The following is a 20,222-nucleotide window of genomic DNA, read 5'->3' as shown; positions in this document are numbered from 1 at the left end:
AAATTAACAATAACTATCAAACAAGAAATAGTTTGCGATAAAATATCGTAAAGTTTGAGTTAATTATATATTAAATCGCCTTGATCTATAATTCACGTAAATAAAGATATGTTGGAGTAAATAGTTTGCTTAAATCAGTTTTAACGAGCAAGATCCTACTGAAATATCCTGATAGATGCGGAATGTCTGTAACATGCACATAATGCATCGTGTACTGTTGATGTACATCGGCTCACTACTCTTACGTGTATCAGCGTTAAAATTACCCGTTATAAAGTGGAATTATAGATATGTGTTTAGTTTAAAACCAAGTTATCACAGAAACGTCCTCTAACAATCTGACAAAACACAAGTGTTCTCGCACGATTTCAAGTCTGTAACGTAAACATGTGTGTTGTTTTTGTAACAGACCTCCTCTACGAAGTGTCTCCGCTCTTACACAGGGTATTTGTAAAACATTTATGTATAGGAAAGTCAGATAAACAAGTCGATATACCTTAACATTCTTGTTAAAGTTTATTGTACACAATATGATGGGCGTATCAGTGATAATAATTTAACGATTCGCGATATGCTGTAGTATTTGCCATTTTCTTGACTGTGCATTTCTTAGAGTTACGTCCCTTCTCTGGAACTCTCGTTGGCTCAATACTATTTTACTTTTAACTTGTCAAAGAAAAATCTCTTGATCCCGTAAGAGGATAATTCCGCTCGTTCTTCTATTGTTCATGCTTTGATGAGAAATCGTCACTTACTCTGTTACAGTGGGCAGATTGCCGTCAAGATGATCGTAATAAAATAAAATTTATAACTGTTTCCTTATTCCATTTACATATATGGTATAAACCGCTTAGCACTCAAGACCTACTCTGGTAAGATATAGACTGTAATTCAGGAGGGATTCAAATTATGTATCTATATATACCTGTAATACCTGTATATAAAAGTAAAATCGAAAGGAGGTCAATGTTAGATGGTGATAACATCGCCTCGAAATAATTTCCCCAAACGGCAGTAATTGTCGAGAAATCGCGATCACTAAGGTGCATGTTTGCAATAAGACACCACCTTAACTTTAAAACGTTATAATGCCTGTGTCTATTTCATATCTTCTTTTGTTTTGTTTCGAAACCATTAAAAATTAATCAATCTTTCGATTTTATCAGGATATCGCGACATGTCTGGTCCGTATCAAAAATCTCGTGACGATTTATTCTATTTTAAAGTAAGTATACAATAAAACTACCACTTTATTGGATACCTTAATTGGTTTCGAGTTTAATTGAATTGACTTTTAATAAGTAACATTTAGATATAAGTTCATGGGAAAACCCCTCAACAGATTATTGACGAATCTGTAATTATTTTTCTGTAGATAGGAGACTGGAATTTGTATGTAATTGTGTAGATTTCTGTTAATTACGTCTGGTGTCAGAGTCCAAGTCGTTCATTTTTTTTTAGAAATTGAAACTTTAAAAAAAATAGTCTCTGTTTCAATCTTACTGTTGTATATGTACATCGTGGTATCGAAATTGAGCAAAGAATAATTAAATAAACGAAGACTAAAAAACTATATATAAATTAAAAAAACCCTCACTAGTCTAGATACTGACAAGGACCTCACTAGCCTAGATACTGACAAGGACCTCACTAGTCTAGATACTGACAAGGACCTCACTAGTCTAGATATTGACAAGGACCTCACTAGTCTAGATATTGACAAGGACCTCACTAGTCTAGATATTGACAAGGACCTCACTAGTCTAGATATTGACAAGGACCTCACTAGTCTAGATACTGACAAGGACCTCACTAGTCTAGATACTGACAAGGACCTCACTAGTCTAGATATTGACAATGACCACACTAGTCTAGATATTGACAAGGACCTCACTAGTCTAGATACTGACAAGGACCTCACTAGTCTAGATATTAACAAGGACCTCACTGGCCTAGATACTGACAAGGACCTCACTAGTCTAGATACTGACAAGGACCTCACTAGTCCAGATACTGACAAGGACCTCACTAGTCTAGATATTGACAAGGACCTTACTATTCACGAAACTGATGTCCTTGTACATGGCGCCCCTGACTAGTCCGGATACTGATGTCTCTATACACGGCACCCCTCACTAGTCTGGATACTGATGTCTCTGTACATGACGCCCCTCACTAGTCCGGATACTGATGTCTCTGTACACGGCACCCCTCACTAGTTTGGATACTAATGTCTCTATACACGCCGCCCCTCACTAGTCCGGATACTGATGTCTCTATACACGGCGCCCCTCACTAGTCCGGATACTGATGTTTCTATACACGGCACCCCTCACTACTCTGGATACTAATGTCTCTATACACGGCACCCCTCACTAGTCTGGATACTGATGTCTCTGTACATGACGCCCCTCACTAGTCCGGATACTGATGTCTCTGTACACGGCACCCCTCACTAGTCCGGATACTGATGTTTCTGTACATGACGCCCCTCACTAGTCCGGATACTGATATCTCTGTACACGGCGCCACTCACTAGACTGGATACTGATGTCTCTGTACACGGCACCCCTCACTAGTCTGGATACTGATGTTTCTGTACATGACGCCCCTCACTAGTCCGGATACTGATGTCTCTGTACACGGCACCCCTCACTAGTCCGGATACTGATGTCTCTGTACATGACGCCCCTCACTAGTCCGGATACTGATGTCTCTGTACACGGCGCCACTCACTAGACTGGATACTGATGTCTCTGTACACGGCATCCCTCACTCGTCCGGATACTGATGTCTCTATACACGGCGCCCCTCACTAGTCTGGATACTGATGTCTCTGTACACGGCGCCCCTCACTAGTCTGGATACTGATGTCTCTATACACGGCACCCCTCATTATTCCGAATACTGTTGTCTCTGTATATGGCGTCCCTCACTATTCCGAATACTGTTGTCTCTGTATATGGCGTCCCTCACTAGTCCGGATACTGATGTCTCTGTACACGGCATCTCTTACTAGTCCGGATACTGATGTCTCTATACACGGCATCCCTTACTAGTCTGGATCCTGATGTCCCTATATATGGCGTTCCCCTCACTAGTCCGGATACTGATGTCTCTGTACACGGCGCCACTTACTAGTCCGGATACTGATGTCTCTATACACGGCATCCCTTACTAGTCTGGATACTGATGTCCCTGTATATGGCGCCCTTCACTAGTCCGGGTACTGATATCTCTGTACACCCCGCCCCTCACTAGTCCGGATACTGATGTGTCTGTTCACAGCTGACATCAATATACTCTAACCCATATGTATAAAACACTTATCCTTACTAAATTGGGTTTCATCAGTCCGGATACTGATCTATCTGTATACAAATGAACTCACTAGTCCAGATACTGACGTGTCTTTGGTCCTCATTAATCCGGATATTTACCTCTATATGGATACCATTTATCCGGATACTCTCATGTCTGTATACATTTAGCTTTACTACTCCAGACCCCAACATATCCATATACGACAAGATCTCTGCACCTATAGTGTGTTTGAGGGCAGTTCATACTGGGACAACCTTGTATATTATATATATATAGGATGACACAAATACATTGTACAAGAAAGTACACAATGTCTTAGCCCTCCCAGTTAACTAAATCACCCTGTCAGTTTTATGGTTTCGATACTAGAAGGTTTTTGAAAGATTTTTTTTAAACAATATCTTAATTTACCCTGAAGTGATGTATTACGAGACGGTGTTTGTATATAAATACTATTTTTATAATGCATTGATTTGTGCCATTGACTGTACTTAAGTCCAGTATTTGGTTATAAATTATGAATCAAGGCAACTATATGTATTTTATCTCCAGTTTTCACGAGAGAAACTGATTGATGAATGAATTAACAGCAGATTGAATTACGTAAGGTACAAATAAGTATACACATATATAGCCTTGTAGATCTGGTGCTCTATATATCTTAAACGATTTTACAAGTTAATGAGGCGGAAAAGACTTATTGACCATGATATGCAATACCCCTATTCATGGCGTATTTTCAGTTTGATTTATTTTACATGAAGTCAAAAGTGCCATTTTTAATTCATTGAATAGCGAATGTTATGATGAACTTTTCCGAAGCCACAAATTATTTCAGCGACACTTGATTGCATGTTTGATTAAGAGATTGCTTATCGAACACGCCTATAAATAAGCGCGTTCTATAACCAATACATAATGTATACACCAGGCTCCAACAAGAAAGAACAAAAGAGAAGGTGCCATTTTTAATTTTCTCGGTTGAGTCCTTGAACGTAATTTTAGACTAGACAGTTATATAATAGGGATCACATTTATCTAGATAAAGCCATCTAGTCCATATTTTGATAACGTCCAATGCACTCTGATCAAATGTACTCTGAGACTGTCGAGAGGATACCTATGATCCATTTTCGAACACTTGGTCATAACATTGTCAAAATTAAGGTTAAAACAGCAAAATTTTAATCCAAAAGAGTAATTTCCTCATAAAGACATTGTTTTCATTCCATAATTTCTAAATCTTTGAATTTTTGTGACATTTCTCTAAAATAAACGCATTTCCAAAATATTTTTTATGAAAGAACATTTTGAAAAACTAATCAATTTTTATATTTAAAATATGTGTAAAAATGTGAATTTTTATTTCACAATTGACAACCTTTCTATAGAAATGTCATTTTAGTATATGACATACTTATCATCTCTCCATCATATACATTTCAGATACGGTCGATACAGTGCTAACAGTGAACACATCATGAAAACGGTTTTTCTTTAGTGCACGTAAACGTTTTGCAGCGTTCTTAAATACAAGACTATCAAGTGCCTTTGAGACTTTGTTTTACTGTCTAACACCTGCATACGTAGCCCGGTTGAACAGTCATCATGGTATTTGGTCTCTCAGGTAATTTTTCTCGTTAATGGACATGGTGTATCGAATAAATGTATCACCTGGTTGAACATTTTCTCTCAGGCACCTTTATCTCCGGGTTGAACATGGTCTTTTGTCTCTCAGGTACATTTGTCTCCGGGTTGAACGTGGTCTTTTGTCTCTCAGGTACATTTGTCTCCGGGTTGAACACGGTCTGTTGTCTCTCAGATACATTTGTCTCCGGGTTGAACCTGGTCTGTTGTCTATCAGATACATTTGTCTCCGGGTTGAACGTGGTCTTTTGTCTCTCAGGTACATTTGTCTCCAGGTTGAACCTGGTCTGTTGTCTCTCAGATACATTTGTCTCCGGGTTGAACCTGGTCTGTTGTCTCTCAGGTACATTTGTCTCCTGGTTGAACCTGGTCTGTTGTATCGCAGATACAGTTGTCTCCGGGTTGAACCTGGTCTGTTGTCTATCAGATACATTTGTCTCCAGGTTGAACCTGGTCTGTTGTCTATCAGATACATTTGTCTCCGGGTTGAACACGGTCTGTTGTCTATCAGATACATTTGTCTCCAGGTTGAACCTGGTCTGTTGTCTCTCAGATACATTTGTCTCCAGGTTGAACCTGATCTGTTGTCTATCAGATACATTTCTCTCCGGGTTGAACACGGTCTGTTGTCTCTCAGATACATTTGTCTCCGGGTTGAACACGGTCTGTTGTCTATCAGATATATTTGTCTCCGGGTTGAACACGGTCTGTTGTCTCTCAGATACATTTTGTCTCCGGGTTGAACACGGTCTGTTGTCTCTCAGATACATTTGTCTCCGGGTTGAACACGGTCTGTTGTCTATCAGATACATTTGTCTCCTGGTTGAACACGGTCTGTTGTCTCTCAGGTACATTTGTCTCCGGGTTGAACATGGTCTGTTGTCTATCAGGTACATTTGTCTCCGGGTTGAACACGGTCTGTTGTATATCAGATATATTTGTCTCCGGGTTGAACACGGTCTGTTGTCTCTCAGATATATTTGTCTCCGGGTTGAACACGGTCTGTTGTCTCTCAGATACATTTGTCTCCGGGTTGAACACGGTCTGTTGTCTCATAAGTACATTTGTCTCCGGGTTGAACATGGTCTGTTGTCTATCAGATACATTTGTCTCCGGGTTGAACACGGTCTGTTGTCTCTCAGATACATTTGTCTCCGGGTTGAACACGGTCTGTTGTCTCTTAAGTACATTTGTCTCCGGGTTGAACACGGTCTGTTGTCTCTTAAGTACATTTGTCTCCTGGTTGAACACGGTCTGTTGTCTCTCAGGTACATTTGTCTCCGGGTTGATTACGGTCTCTCTGGTACATTTGTCTCAGAGTTGAACACGGTCTATCGTCTCTCAAGTACATTTGTGTCCGGGTTGATTACGGTCTCTCTGGTACATTTGTCTCCGAGTTGAACACGGTCTATCGTCTCTCTGGTACATTTGCCTCCGGGTTGAACATGGTCTTCTGTCTCTTAAGTACATTTGTCTCCTGGTTGAACATGGTCTGTTGTCTCTCAGGAACATTTGTCTCCGGGTTGAACATGGTCTATCGTCTCTCTGGTACATTTGTCTCCGGGTTGAACATGGTCTATCGTCTCTCTGGTACATTTGTCTCCGGGTTGAACATGGTCTATCGTCTCTCTGGTACATTTGTCTCCAGGTTGAACAGGATATCACAATTGCTCATGTCCTCTGGTTGAACATTTGTCTCCAAGGAAATCGTTTAACATATTTGCTCGTGACTCAAACTCATTTCAAACATGGACTTACTGACAATGCTGTAACATCGGTGAATGTTATACAGCTTGTTAACAATGTTGGAAAAGTATATCCATCCTCCTTTATATTGCGATGCCGTCTTGGACTTTGTCATTTGCCATTACCCTGTTCAATACTGACCAGCATTCACAATAGTGTCATTTTTATATGGCTTATCCTCCGTCTACGTGGTAGATATCTGTTCAAGAATATTCATAATTCCCTTGATAAATGAAATCGGTATCCGTTGAGTTCGATAAAAACAAATCTACATTTAAAGCGTTTATGTGACCCCTACTGTTTTAAACATGAACTGGTGGCGACGCCTAGCGAGAACTTACTGCATATCTATAATGTTTTCCCTATTCAGGCGAAGTTGTGCATGTGACAAATCCTGAGAATTACTTAATAGCTATACAGGTGTCACATTCAATAGGTATACATTATAGCGTCATTTAATGTAAATCAAATTCAATATAACTTAAAAGTCATTCAAATAAAAATGATAGAAAAAAAGTCAAATTGCTTTGCTTTTTTTATGTTCTTCTGTCATCTGACCGTTAACAACAAAGTATTGAATTATATATAATATGTAATTTTTCCACTACAGTTCTTTTGTTGGTTGCATTTATTTCTTTTTGGATAAATTGAATAAAACGCTTACACCTCAGGGCGAGATACATATAATAACATCATTTACAACAGCGTTTATTTTAAAAGACATCGTCTGACTATGTGCCACTTCTGCGTGCACTTCTAGGGTGCTTGAACTCAACACGAGTCGTGCTCTAGTACATACATAAAGCTGATAGCTTAAAGCTGCGCCAGGTTATCAACACCTCATGTCATAAGTTTAAAATTACTCTATAACAGTATACTTTATATTTCAAAATGTTTAAATATTTCTTGCAGACATATTACCGTAATGTATTTCGTTGACAATAGCCTAACACGCTCTGTGCGTTATTTAGTAAAGTTGTATTCTCATTTCTTTAGTAACTTGTTCAACATGTATTATCTATTAGAAAATATGCACTAAACCCTGTTAACATGAATACACTCATTTTTAACACACTTTTCTAATTCTATTTAATTATCTCTAACCTTTATTTAGTGTGTTCCTTATTTTCTTTTAAGCTAGCAGTTGTATCTAAATCTTTATAGATAAATTTTTGATGAATTGAATTCACTAAATTTTGGATTTTTTTTTTATCTTCAATAACATCACGTCTTACTTGTAATTAAGGTATCTGTTTAATGTTTTTATTGGTGTAGATTTTTTCGATTTTTTAAAAAGCGTATTGTTACTTTTAATAATTTGTCCTAAATGTAACTTTAGCCTTTAGCGATCATATTTGTATTTATTTTCTTTTGGTATTGTATTTGTAACATTTATCAAGCGTGTTTGCTAATTGTTTTTAGGATAATGATGATAACATTGTTTTCTCAACATATTTGATTTTATGTTGAATTAGGCTGCGTTCACAACATATCATCGATTTTCAATTTTTAAATTCTTTTATAAAGAAATCCGTTTTAACCAAATATAACGAACTCATTATATAGCCGTTTAAACGACTTCTCCAACATCAACACAATAACTTATTCTACCCTTACCTGAATAAACTCGCTTAAGACTCAACACAGTAACTTATTCTAACTTTACCTAAATAAACTCGCTTAAAACTCAACACAGTAACTTATTCTAACTTTACCTAAATAAACTCGCTTAAAACTCAACACAGTAACCTATTCTAATCTTACCTAAATAAACTCGCTTAAGACTCAACACAGTAACTTATTCTACCCTTACCTTAATAAACTCGCTTAAGACTCAACACAGTAACTTATTCTAACTTTACCTAAATAAACTCGCTTAAGACTCAACACAGTAACTTATTCTAACTTTACCTAAATAAACTCGCTTAAGACTCAACACAGTAACCTATTCTAATCTTACCTGAATAAACTCGCTTAAGACTCAACACAGTAACTTATTTTAACCTTACCTCAATAAATTCGCTTAAAACTCAACACAGTAACTTATTCTAACCTTACTTTAATAAACTCGCTGTAATTACAACATTGATAACTTATTCTTGATAAACAAACTCGCTTTAAACTTAGTAAAGATAACTCATTGTTAGGCTTGCTAAGTGTAATGCAGAATCTTTTAATTATGTCTCTACATTCATTCACCGTAAATAAACCCGCTGTTTAATTGACAACAATGACAACGCCTCCAAGTAGTAACCAATTAATATTTTTTTTTTTAAGTCTAGGGTACATCAAGTTAACAGGTCTTGTTGGTATGTCGCTGTTTGTTGTTTACATGTAAAGTGTAAAACACCCTGGAACTCCATGGGTAGTTGCAATGTAAATACATAAAATACACCGATAACAACGGTGATTAGGAACAAATCTCACTTGGATATGTCTAATATTGAAACAGATGTGTGCTATTTCTTGTATCATTGGTTATCGGTTGCTCCATGATGTACAAAGTGTGCAGCGTCGTGTAACGTAAGGTCAATGAAATCATTATTTTGTTTGACTCGATCTAAGAACTATATGTTACTTGCTGTATGTATACAAACTATGCTGTTGGTCAATTCATTCTTAAGCACAACATTTTTTGCTTTGGATGGTGTTTTGTTTTTGTTATCTCTCTCTCTCTCTCTCTCTCTCTCTCTCTCTCTCTCTCTCTCTCTCTCTCTCTCTCTCTCTCTCTCTCTCTCCCCTCTCTCTCTGAGATAATACATGGAAAAAATTAAAAGAGGAAGTTGGATACCGAAAACCTACGCCATGAAGGTAAGTAGTGCTCTAGTCGTAGTAAGGTCAGTTCAATTTAACACTGTGTTTTGTAGTAATCTTATTTCGTTACTAAAAGTGTAGTAGCTAAATTTCCTTAGGGACAATCTGTTCACATTTTACCAAGAATATTGCTATTTTTATGTTTGTGTGTGGAGTGTGTGTGTGTGGGTGTGTGTGTGTGTGTGTGTGTGAGAGTGTGTGTGTGTGAGGGTGTGTGTGTGTATGGTGGTGGTGTGTGCGTGTGTGTGTGTTTTGTGTGTTTGATATAACCGACTTTCATAAAGTGTCGTGTTCATGTTTGTATAGATACGTAGAGTGAAAAAAAAGACAACGAAACTGTACAGAAAATCAGTGAGTGATGGGGCTGAATTCGTACTCAGTCAAGTTGACAATACTTACAGGGGTAGACATCTAAAAGTACCAAGACGCTGTCGATTTAACGCACAAACATTTTATATATAATGTGCACGAATTCGTATAATTGTTTTTTAAAACAAATTTCATAGCTTAAAGCAAGTATTAAAAATAAATAAAACACTACGTCGGCATGAAATTGTCAGAATAGCGCATTTTTCTCGTAAGTTGGCTTTACAAAACCGATTTAGATGAGAAATTTGCACCACTTCAAATTATGGAAGTCGATAGAGCATATGTAATTACAATAACTGGAATAATATCATATAAAACTGTCATTTCTACACTTAATGTACTTGTTCAGATGTTGATTGAGATTTACGGTTAAAAAACCCTGAAGATCCACAAAGCATATGAAGCACTACTCAGACTTGCTGTGTATAAACCACTATTGTTTTCACGTCAGTACAGATATGTGGAAACTCTTTACCGTCATCAGGATCTTACGGACTTTTTCTCATTGTTTATTTTGACCACTGGTGAGACAGACATAATGAATTATTAAACCGTTTCTTTCTTTTTCTTTTCTTTATGTTTTACTTACTGGTTTTTTTAATTATCGTTTATTTTAACCAATAATAAGACAGACAAGTACAACTATTCTTTCTTTCTTTCACTCTATCTATCTGTCTGTCTGTCTGTCTGTATGTATGTCTATCAGTCTGCCAGTCTGCATAGCTGTCATATGTCACAAGTCAAAAGATCGTATAAGGTCTATTCAGTATCATCTATAAAGGAAACACTCTTGATTCAGTAATAAACCATAAGCCATCATATTTAATGCTGCCTCTGATTGAGTAAAATTCAGGGGAGGTAACCATCGTTGATATCATTCTCTGTATTGTTTATCAGACAGTGGCAATATTAGAAAACATAGGATTGTGATCGTACATACTCATTCTGGTAGTGACATTTATAAAGTAAAGATAAAAGAAAGGAAGTTAGAACTAAGGAAAGAAATGTCGAAAGAGAAAGAAAGACAGAAAGAGATAAAAAGAAAGGAAGAAAGACAGAAAGAGAAAGGAAGAAATATAGAAAAAAAGAAAAGGAAAGAAGGAAACATAGAATGAAAGAAAAGAAAGAAAAAGGAAAGAAAGGAAGAATAACAGAAAGCGAAAGGAGAGAGAGATATAGAAAAGAAAGAAAATGAGAGAAAAAAGTTTCTCCGTCTTGAAGTGTGATGTTTGAGCTACAGTTAAAACATACATTGTACAGCTAAAGCTATAATGATGATCTATGGTATATCACGACTTTATCGGACGATGTCAGTGTAGTAAAATCTCCGTCCTACTAATTTGGTGTTTCCATCCTACTGATGTCAACCTTCCTTTGTCGCATTCATTTATAGATTCATAGTACAGGTTTATTAAACAGCTAATCTATCCGATAACGGCTGGTAGCCTCCTACAATAGCAGTACTCGAGGAACAATACTGCCACATTGTATAATGTACATACTGTATTGTCCGCTAAATCAATATAATATACACGCGTGCCAGTCGGTCAACTGGTTGCGGGATACATTAATATCCATGTGTGTTTTACTGTGTACATATATACGGAGGCCTAGCGGTACAAAATACACGACTGATTTAAAATATTACATCGTGCAAACCGTTTTCATTACAATTTTGTTAATTTTTTCAGAAGTCTCATCATGTTTATATTTCTATCCCTCATCCGGATTCTGAATTAAGATTCTTTAAAGATGTCCGTACTAGCTTTGCTGATTTGTTTTTATATATATCTATATCCATATATTTATATTTATGTATTTATCTCGCGCTACCTCTGTTTTGACTGAGCTGATGTTCCAATCTCTGCATGGTAACCTCTGTTGTAATAGCAGTAAATATCATTGTATCATTTCTCATTATGACATATATTCAGTGTTATTTTCACGGTAACTTTTGTTTTAATAGCAGTAAATATCCCTGACCGTATTATTTTTTATTTGGGTGTTACAAGTAATGTTACTTTTCATCGGAAGCATCAAGTATTGTGTCCAGGGTAATTTTCTCATTATCACGGTCACTGTTGTTTGAAATGTATTATTTGTTAGCGTTCCTATTATGCCGTTGTTTAAATTACATGTATTGTTTCTGGTATTGTATTGTTTTGTATATGGTATTGTATTGTTTTGTATATGGTATTGTATTGTTTTGTATATGGTATTGTATTGTTTTGTATATGGTATTGTATTGTTTTGTATATGGTATTCACTGTTTTGTATATGGTATTTACTGTTTTGTATATGGTATTTACTGTTTTGTATATGGTATTGTATTGTTTGTATATGGTATTGTATTGTTTTGTATATGGTATTCACTGTTTTGTATATGGTATTGTATTGTTTTGTATATGGTGTTTACTGTTTTGTATATGGTGTTTACTGTTTTGTATATGGTATTCACTGTTTTGTATATGGTATTGTATTGTTTTGTATATGGTGTTTACTGTTTTGTATATGGTGTTTACTGTTTTGTATATGGTATTTACTGTTTTGTATATGGTGTTTACTGTTTTGTATATGGTATTGTATTGTTTTGTATATGGTATTGTATTGTTTTGTATATGGTATTGTATTGTTTTGTATATGGTATTCACTGTTTTGTATATGGTATTGTATTGTTTTGTATATGGTATTGTATTGTTTTGTATATGGTGTTTACTTTTTTGTATATGGTGTTTACTGTTTTGTATATGGTATTCACTGTTTTGTATATGGTATTGTATTGTTTTGTATATGGTGTTTACTGTTTTGTATATGGTGTTTACTGTTTTGTATATGGTATTCACTGTTTTGTATATGGTATTGTATTGTTTTGTATATGGTGTTTACTGTTTTGTATATGGTATTTACTGTTTTGTATATGGTGTTTACTGTTTTGTATATGGTATTGTATTGTTTTGTATATGGTATTGTATTGTTTTGTATATGGTATTGTATTATTTTGTATATGGTATTCACTGTTTTGTATATGGTATTGTATTGTTTTGTATATGGTGTTTACTGTTTTGTATATGGTGTTTACTGTTTTGTATATGGTATTTACTGCTTTGTATATGGTGTTTACTGTTTTGTATATGGTATTGTATTGTTTTGTATATGGTATTGTATTGTTTTGTATATGGTATTGTATTGTTTTGTATATGGTGTTTACTGTTTTGTATATGGTGTTTACTGTTTTGTATATGGTATTGTATTGTTTTGTATATGGTATTGTATTGTTTTGTATATGGTATTGTATTGTTTTGTATATGGTATTCACTGTTTTGTATATGGTATTGTATTGTTTTGTATATGGTATTGTATTGTTTTGTATATGGTATTGTATTGTTTTGTATATGGTATTCACTGTTTTGTATATGGTATTGTATTGTTTTGTATATGGTGTTTACTGTTTTGTATATGGTGTTTACTGTTTTGTATATGGTATTCACTGTTTTGTATATGGTATTGTATTGTTTTGTATATGGTGTTTACTGTTTTGTATATGGTGTTTACTGTTTTGTATATGGTATTTACTGTTTTGTATATGGTGTTTACTGTTTTGTATATGGTATTGTATTGTTTTGTATATGGTATTGTATTGTTTTGTATATGGTATTGTATTGTTTTGTATATGGTGTTTACTGTTTTGTATATGGTGTTTACTGTTTTGTATATGGTATTGCATTGTTTTGTATATGGTATTGTATTGTTTTGTATATGGTATTGTATTGTTTTGTATATGGTATTGTATTGTTTTGTATATGGTGTTTACTGTTTTGTATATGGTGTTTACTGTTTTGTATATGGTATTGTATTGTTTTGTATATGGTATTGTATTGTTTTGTATATGGTATTTTACTGTTTTGTATATGGTGTGTATTGTTTTGTATATGGTATTTTACTGTTTTGTATATGGTGTGTATTGTTTTGTATATGGTATTTACTGTTTTGTATATGGTATTGTATTGTTTTGTATATGGTATTGTATTGTTTTGTATATGGTATTGTATTGTTTTGTATATGGTATTGTATTGTTTTGTATATGGTATTTACTGTTTTGTATATGGTATTTACTGTTTTGTATATGGTATTTACTGTTTTGTATATGGTATTGTATTGTTTTGTATATGGTATTCACTGTTTTGTATATGGTGTTTACTGTTTTGTATATGGTATTCACTGTTTTGTATATGGTGTTTACTGTTTTGTATATGGTGTATATTGTTTTTTAACCGGTGTGTTTTTTCTGATATTGTTATTTTTGCGTTAACTGATAAGGTCACTATTTTCAAACTATAATTTTTCTAATAATTTATCTTATTTCTTGTGTAGTGGTACGTTTGCTTTCATTCCTTGTGGTGTTATTTGATAAAGTTATCTTTCAGAAGCTGTGTTTTTATCTGAAATGACAATATTCGTTTTACCTGTAATATTGTTGCATACGTCATCCAGGTAATCTCCACTACAGTAATGCTGAACAGGTATAGTCCTCCGTACTTACGGTCGTCGTTATACTTTGATAAACCCACGATTTGGTAACTGATCTGTTAATACAATAACGGTTCTTTTAAAATCAGTCTAAAACAGGCACTGATTGTTTTTCAATTTCATGTTAGCTTTAAAGGAACGGATCTTTTCTAATCATAAATATTTTTGTCAACATCAAAAATGTTTGTATGTTTATTAAATATATAAACAAAAAATATCAATTATTGCTTTTTGTAATAAAATAGTCTGTATTTTGAAACATGAATTATATATGAACTATTTGACACAACATCCACGGTAGCAAGCTAACTATACTTTAAATGTCGTGTTCAGCAATGACGGTATCACTTACAATATTACCTAGCCAGGAAGGTAAATATATCTGGTACCAATAGTAACACATCAGACCAGTGGTCAGTTCTCTGTCGTCATGACAAACTGTATTGGGAATTTCCTGTTTGGAAATGAAATGCAAAACGCTGCTTTTGAGGATTGGGAGGAAGTCGTACAGGTAAGATAATTTGAGAAGAGGTCGTACTGAAAACATTGTGAGGGGGTGTTACGTGAAATGTCGTTCAGGTGATTATGAGTGGAGGTTGTGAAAATAAGATTTTGAAAGAAGGTTGCGCAAGTAAGATAAAGAGAGGAGACAGATCAGCAAATATATTAAGAATAGGTCGTGCAGGTAGGATACTGGGAAGTCGTACAGGTAATAAATTGGGAGGAAGTCGTAGAGGTAAGATATTGGGAGGATGTCGTACAGGTAAGATATTGGGAGGGTGTCGTACAGGTAAGATATTGGGAGGATGTCGTACAGGTAAGATATAAGGAGGAGGTCGTACAGGTAAGATATTGAGAGGATGTCGTACAGGTAAGATATAAGAAGGAGGTCGTACAGGTAAGATGTAGGGAGGAGGTCGTACAGGTAAGATGTAGGGAGGAGGTCGTACAGGTAAGATATTGGGAGGATGTCGTACAGGTAAGATATAAGGAGGAGGTCGTACAGGTAAGATATTGGGAGGATGTCGTACAGGTAAGATATAAGGAGGAGGTGGTATAGGTAAGATATAAGAAGGAGGTCGTACAGGTAAGATGTAGGGAGGAGGTCGTACAGGTAAGATATTGGGAGGAGGTCGTACAGGTAAGATATTGGGAGGATGTCGTACAGGTAAGATATAAGAAGGAGGTCGTACAGGTAAGATGTAGGGAGGAGGTCGTACAGGTAAGATGTAGGGAGGAGGTCGTACAGGTAAGATATTGGGAGGATGTCGTACAGGTAAGATATAAGGAGGAGGTCGTACAGGTAAGATATTGGGAGGATGTCGTACAGGTAAGATATAAGGAGGAGGTGGTATAGGTAAGATATAAGAAGGAGGTCGTACAGGTAAGATGTAGGGAGGAGGTCGTACAGGTAAGATATTGGGAGGAGGTCGTACAGGTAAGATATAAGGACGAGGTCGTACAGGTAAGATATTGGGAGGAGGTCGTACAGGTAAGATATAAGGACGAGGTCGTACAGGTAAGATATTGGGAGGAGGTCGTACAGGTAAGATATAAGGACGAGGTCGTACAGGTAAGATATAAGGACGAGGTCGTACAGGTAATATATTGGGAGGAGGTCGTACAGGTAAGATATAAGGACGAGGTCGTACAGGTAAGATATTGGGAGGAGTTCGTACAGGTAAGATGTAGGGAGGAGGTCGTACAGGTAAGATATTGGGAGGAGTTCGTATAGGTAAGATGTTGGGAGGAGTTCTTACAAGTAACATATTTTGAAAAAGGTCGGACAGGTAAGCTCTTGGGAAGAGATCTTACAAATAAGATATTGGGAAGAGGTCATATCAGTAAGATTTAGAGAGAAAGAGGAAAAGGTAAGACTAATAGAGGAAGTTATTTAGATTTAGAAGATATTTGGGGGATGGGAATATATATTTTATAATTAAATTGATGACCCCCTTCTATATTTCAGCATGTTATTTTGGCCGATTTCGATGCATACTTAATTCACATTGTCCCCTTTTTTCTTTTCCATATTTTCTCTTCTGGAATGAGGTAGTATTAGGCTAAGGACAAAACAGATTTATGATGTAGTGCTACAGTGCTGAACATTATTCAACGTCTATTGCACCACTCATTACTATTTAAAGATGTCATTCACATCTGTGCCTTTGTTTTCCTTGTCGTTCTATACTGTTTTGTATTTAAGGTCGTATTTGCTGTGATACGATTGCTCTCTGAAGACATTGTCTAATATACGGCGAAGTGTTGACGTTGTTGTGACGTTTTACGTCCATATGCGTTACTAAGGGGCATTGCATCATTGTGTTGACAATTTTGTATGTTTGGTCCTTGTTGTCAACGGAATATGTTTAGTATGTTTTTTTTTAGAAATTGTATATTGAGTCATTGCATGATAACACTGTTTTGTGTTCAGTATTTTTTCTTCGTTTTTCCGGATTCTATGATATTGTAAGTTATAACACTTTTGTTTGTTGACGCGGTTTTGTTTTTAGTTTTTACTTCGTTTTTTCCGGATCCGATTGTATTGTAAGTTATAACACTGTTGTTTGTTGACGCGGTTTTGTTTTTAGTTGTTTTCTTCGTTCTTTCCGGATCTGTTGGCTTTGTTGTTATATCATTGTATGTGCTTTAATATACCTGTTCAATGGCATTTTAGCTTTATTTCCTAGACATGACGTATTTTATCATATATATTTCGAGGATATTGAAACTTATATCATTTTGACCTCGAGTTTTTTGAGCCATTCTGTGTTGACGCATTGGTAGCATTAAGCATAGTACTATGTCGCAAATGGTGTTGTATCATATCAAACGTATTGCTATTGGTCAGTTGTTTATCGACCTTGGTGTATTTAGTGGAATATTTGAATTGACCATTTAGTGGCTTTGCATGGATACCTTTCTAATGAATTTGGTGTGTTTATTAAGAACATTTTCATTGACATTGGTGTGTTTAATATGAACCTTTGTATTGACATTGGTGTGTTTACTAGATACCTTTGTATTGACACTGGTGTGTTTAATAGGGACCTTTGTATTGATATTTGTGTGTTTAATAGGGACCTTTGTATTGACACTGGTGTGTTTAATATGGACCTTAGTGTTGACATTGGTGTGTTTAATAGGAACCTTTGTATTGACATTGGTGTGTTTACTAGAGACCTTTGTATTGACACTGGTGTGTTTAATATGGACCTTAGTGTTGACATTGGTGTGTTTAATATGGACCTTCGTATTGATATTTGTGTGTTTAATAGGGACCTTTGTATTGACAATGGTGTGTTTAATAGGAACCTTTGTATTGACATTGGTGTGTTAATAGGGACATTTGTATTGATATTTGTGTGTTTACTAGGGACCTTTGTGATGACCAGGTCTGTTTAATGTGTGCCCAGTGACTTTTGTGTGACTAAAGGATATCATGTATAGACCTACGGATATTGCATAATACATATATGTATTGACGTTAGAGAATAATGTATTTTTACCAGTTAAAAAGATTTTTTTCTGATTCAGGCAAAGCACAAAGTTGAAATGAGAGTTACCAATCAACTCAATCGAACATTAATACAACCGGAAGTTAGATTGTCAAAGGGCAAAATCTTCAACGAATTTCCTGTTCTACCTTCCGGGAAATCATGTGATAATTTATTCTACAAAACGCCATGGACCTGCCGCGGTATTTTTGGAATGGTGACATACCTCATAGAAGGTACTGACAAGATCGTGTGTATTTTCTTCAGTAACCCTTTAGTGGGATCTAACATCTTGGGACTTCAGTGGCTGACCTTGGATGACCTGGAGATGGAAACTCGCGAAGAAATGATCGCAAACTTTGGAAAGAGACAAAACGTAAACGCGAAAACCTGGAAGACGGATGACATTCCCACTCATTATCATTTGCAAGGAGACGAATACATAGTACGTGTCGTTATGAGTGGCTCTAGTAAGGTCGCTCTACAGGTAACTCTCTTGGACTTCAATCCAAAAATAGAACGATCAATGACCGTGACCTCATGGATTGAGAATCAGCACAAACATAATAAGTAGGAATAACTGCATGGCTATTCAGATATAATTCTGTGATTTTTTCATGAATAAGTTGATAACATTGTGCAATAGAAAGAGACTTAAACGCATATTTTCACTGCTTGAGAAGGCCTTAACTCCTAACTCGGTTCCATTTTCATGAATAAACTATGTCACTTAATGAGGTCCATCGTCGATCTTCTGAACATTATTTATTCAGATATATGGAATGGTGTCATTATATGGATATTTTTAATTCGTCAAATTATTCGCAGTACTGGTAAAACGAAAAATTCACATAATTAAAAGAAATCTTTATAATCGACTTATTTTTATTACTTAAACGTTGTCTTAATTTCGTATGTATGGACAGTGTTGCTCGAGTTCAATTTAATTTTTTTCAGAATAATAAAAAAATTCAAACAAGATAATTCCAACATTTGAACATAACAAACTAAGATCTACACGGAGACACCTGAAAAAGAAGTACAGGTGTTCCGGAAGAGTAAGCTTCTTCCGCTTCATCGACGACACCCGCCGTGTAAACAGTGTTCATTCAAGTAATGTCACTTTCTTAAATGAGAACGAGATGTAAGACAGCTGAGCCAAAAGGCAAACTAACACGCATCAAACACGTCTTTATTCATATAGGACAAAGAAATGAAATATTTCTCAATGAGATTACTTGAAACCAGTTGATTGACACACATCAATAACAAAAAATACGAAGAAGATTGACAAGTCTTTAAGCTGGGGAGATTTAAATATTGAAATTGAACAGGACACATCATCATCATTTTATCATTCAAAACGGTCTCAGGTATTCAATGTGTATATAACCAGTATATCTAGGCTTAATAAGATATGCCTAGTGTGAATGTTTGTCAACAAATGTGATCATTCATCAGAGACACAGCCATATTTATCTGTTCATTCAAGCGTCCTATATAGTATGCTTTGAAAGTGAATTAAATTCCTCCTGATATTATACAACAAATTGATAGTGAAATGAAGGGGCGTATAACAGGAATTAAACAGGAAAAAGAGGGGACACAGGAGAGAGGAACGGATAAATAAATACGATCAGTAATTAGTGTAAAGGTAGAAAGACAAGAGAATCAGAGCGGACATCGAAATGAAAAGAAAAACAACACGAACATCCGAATAGACATCAACAGGAAAACAGCATGAGCGTTATATTCGTAACAGGAAATCACCAACAGCAAGCAACTGGGCATCAAAACAATCGGGAAGACAAAATGAACATTCAAGTAGACATCAACACAAACGGATAGACAACAGCGGCATCCGAGTGGACATCGAAACCTACGGAAAGATAACAAGAGCATCCGAGTGGACATCGAAACCTACGGAAGGACAACAACGGCATCCGGGTGGACATCGAAACCTACGGAAAGAAAACAAGAGCATCCGAGTGGACATCGAAACCTACGGAAAGAAAACAAGAGCATCCGAGTGGACATAAAAAATTTCGGAAAGATAACAAGAGCATCCGAGTGGACATCGAAACCTACGGAAGGACAACAACGGCATCCGAGTGGACATCGAAACCTACGGAAAGAAAACAAGAGCATCCGAATGGACATCGAAACCTACGGAAAGAAAACAAGAGCATCCGAGTGGACATCGAAACCTACGGAAAGAAAACAAGAGCATCCGAGTGGACATCGAAAACTTCGGAAAGATAACAAGAGCATCCGAGTGGACATCGAAACCTATGGAAG

At 35.8% G+C, this 20,222-nt stretch overlaps 2 protein-coding genes across 2 annotated transcripts; one reads left to right on the top strand and one right to left on the bottom strand.

Moving 5' to 3' along the window:
* Positions 1-4,994: 4,994 nt before the first annotated feature.
* Positions 4,995-5,741, bottom strand: LOC132548326 (neurofilament heavy polypeptide-like). The gene has a single exon (XM_060212183.1). It carries the CDS (start codon positions 5,739-5,741, stop codon positions 4,995-4,997), a length of 747 nt encoding a protein of 248 aa, XP_060068166.1.
* Positions 5,742-9,522: 3,781 nt separating this feature from the next.
* LOC132548325 (uncharacterized) lies at positions 9,523-18,498 on the top strand. The gene is made up of 3 exons (XM_060212182.1): positions 9,523-9,528; positions 14,834-14,938; positions 17,965-18,498. Exons 1-3 carry the CDS (start codon positions 9,523-9,525, stop codon positions 18,496-18,498), a joined length of 645 nt encoding a protein of 214 aa, XP_060068165.1.
* Positions 18,499-20,222: the final 1,724 nt, after the last annotated feature.

Source organism: Ylistrum balloti, unplaced genomic scaffold (assembly GCF_031769215.1).
Source record: "Ylistrum balloti isolate Yb309-2 unplaced genomic scaffold, AGI_CSIRO_Ybal_v1 Utg370008, whole genome shotgun sequence".
Classification (NCBI taxonomy): domain Eukaryota; kingdom Metazoa; phylum Mollusca; class Bivalvia; order Pectinida; family Pectinidae; genus Ylistrum; species Ylistrum balloti.
Note: the sequence above shows the minus strand (reverse complement) of the source record. Positions and strands in the feature narration are given on the sequence as shown.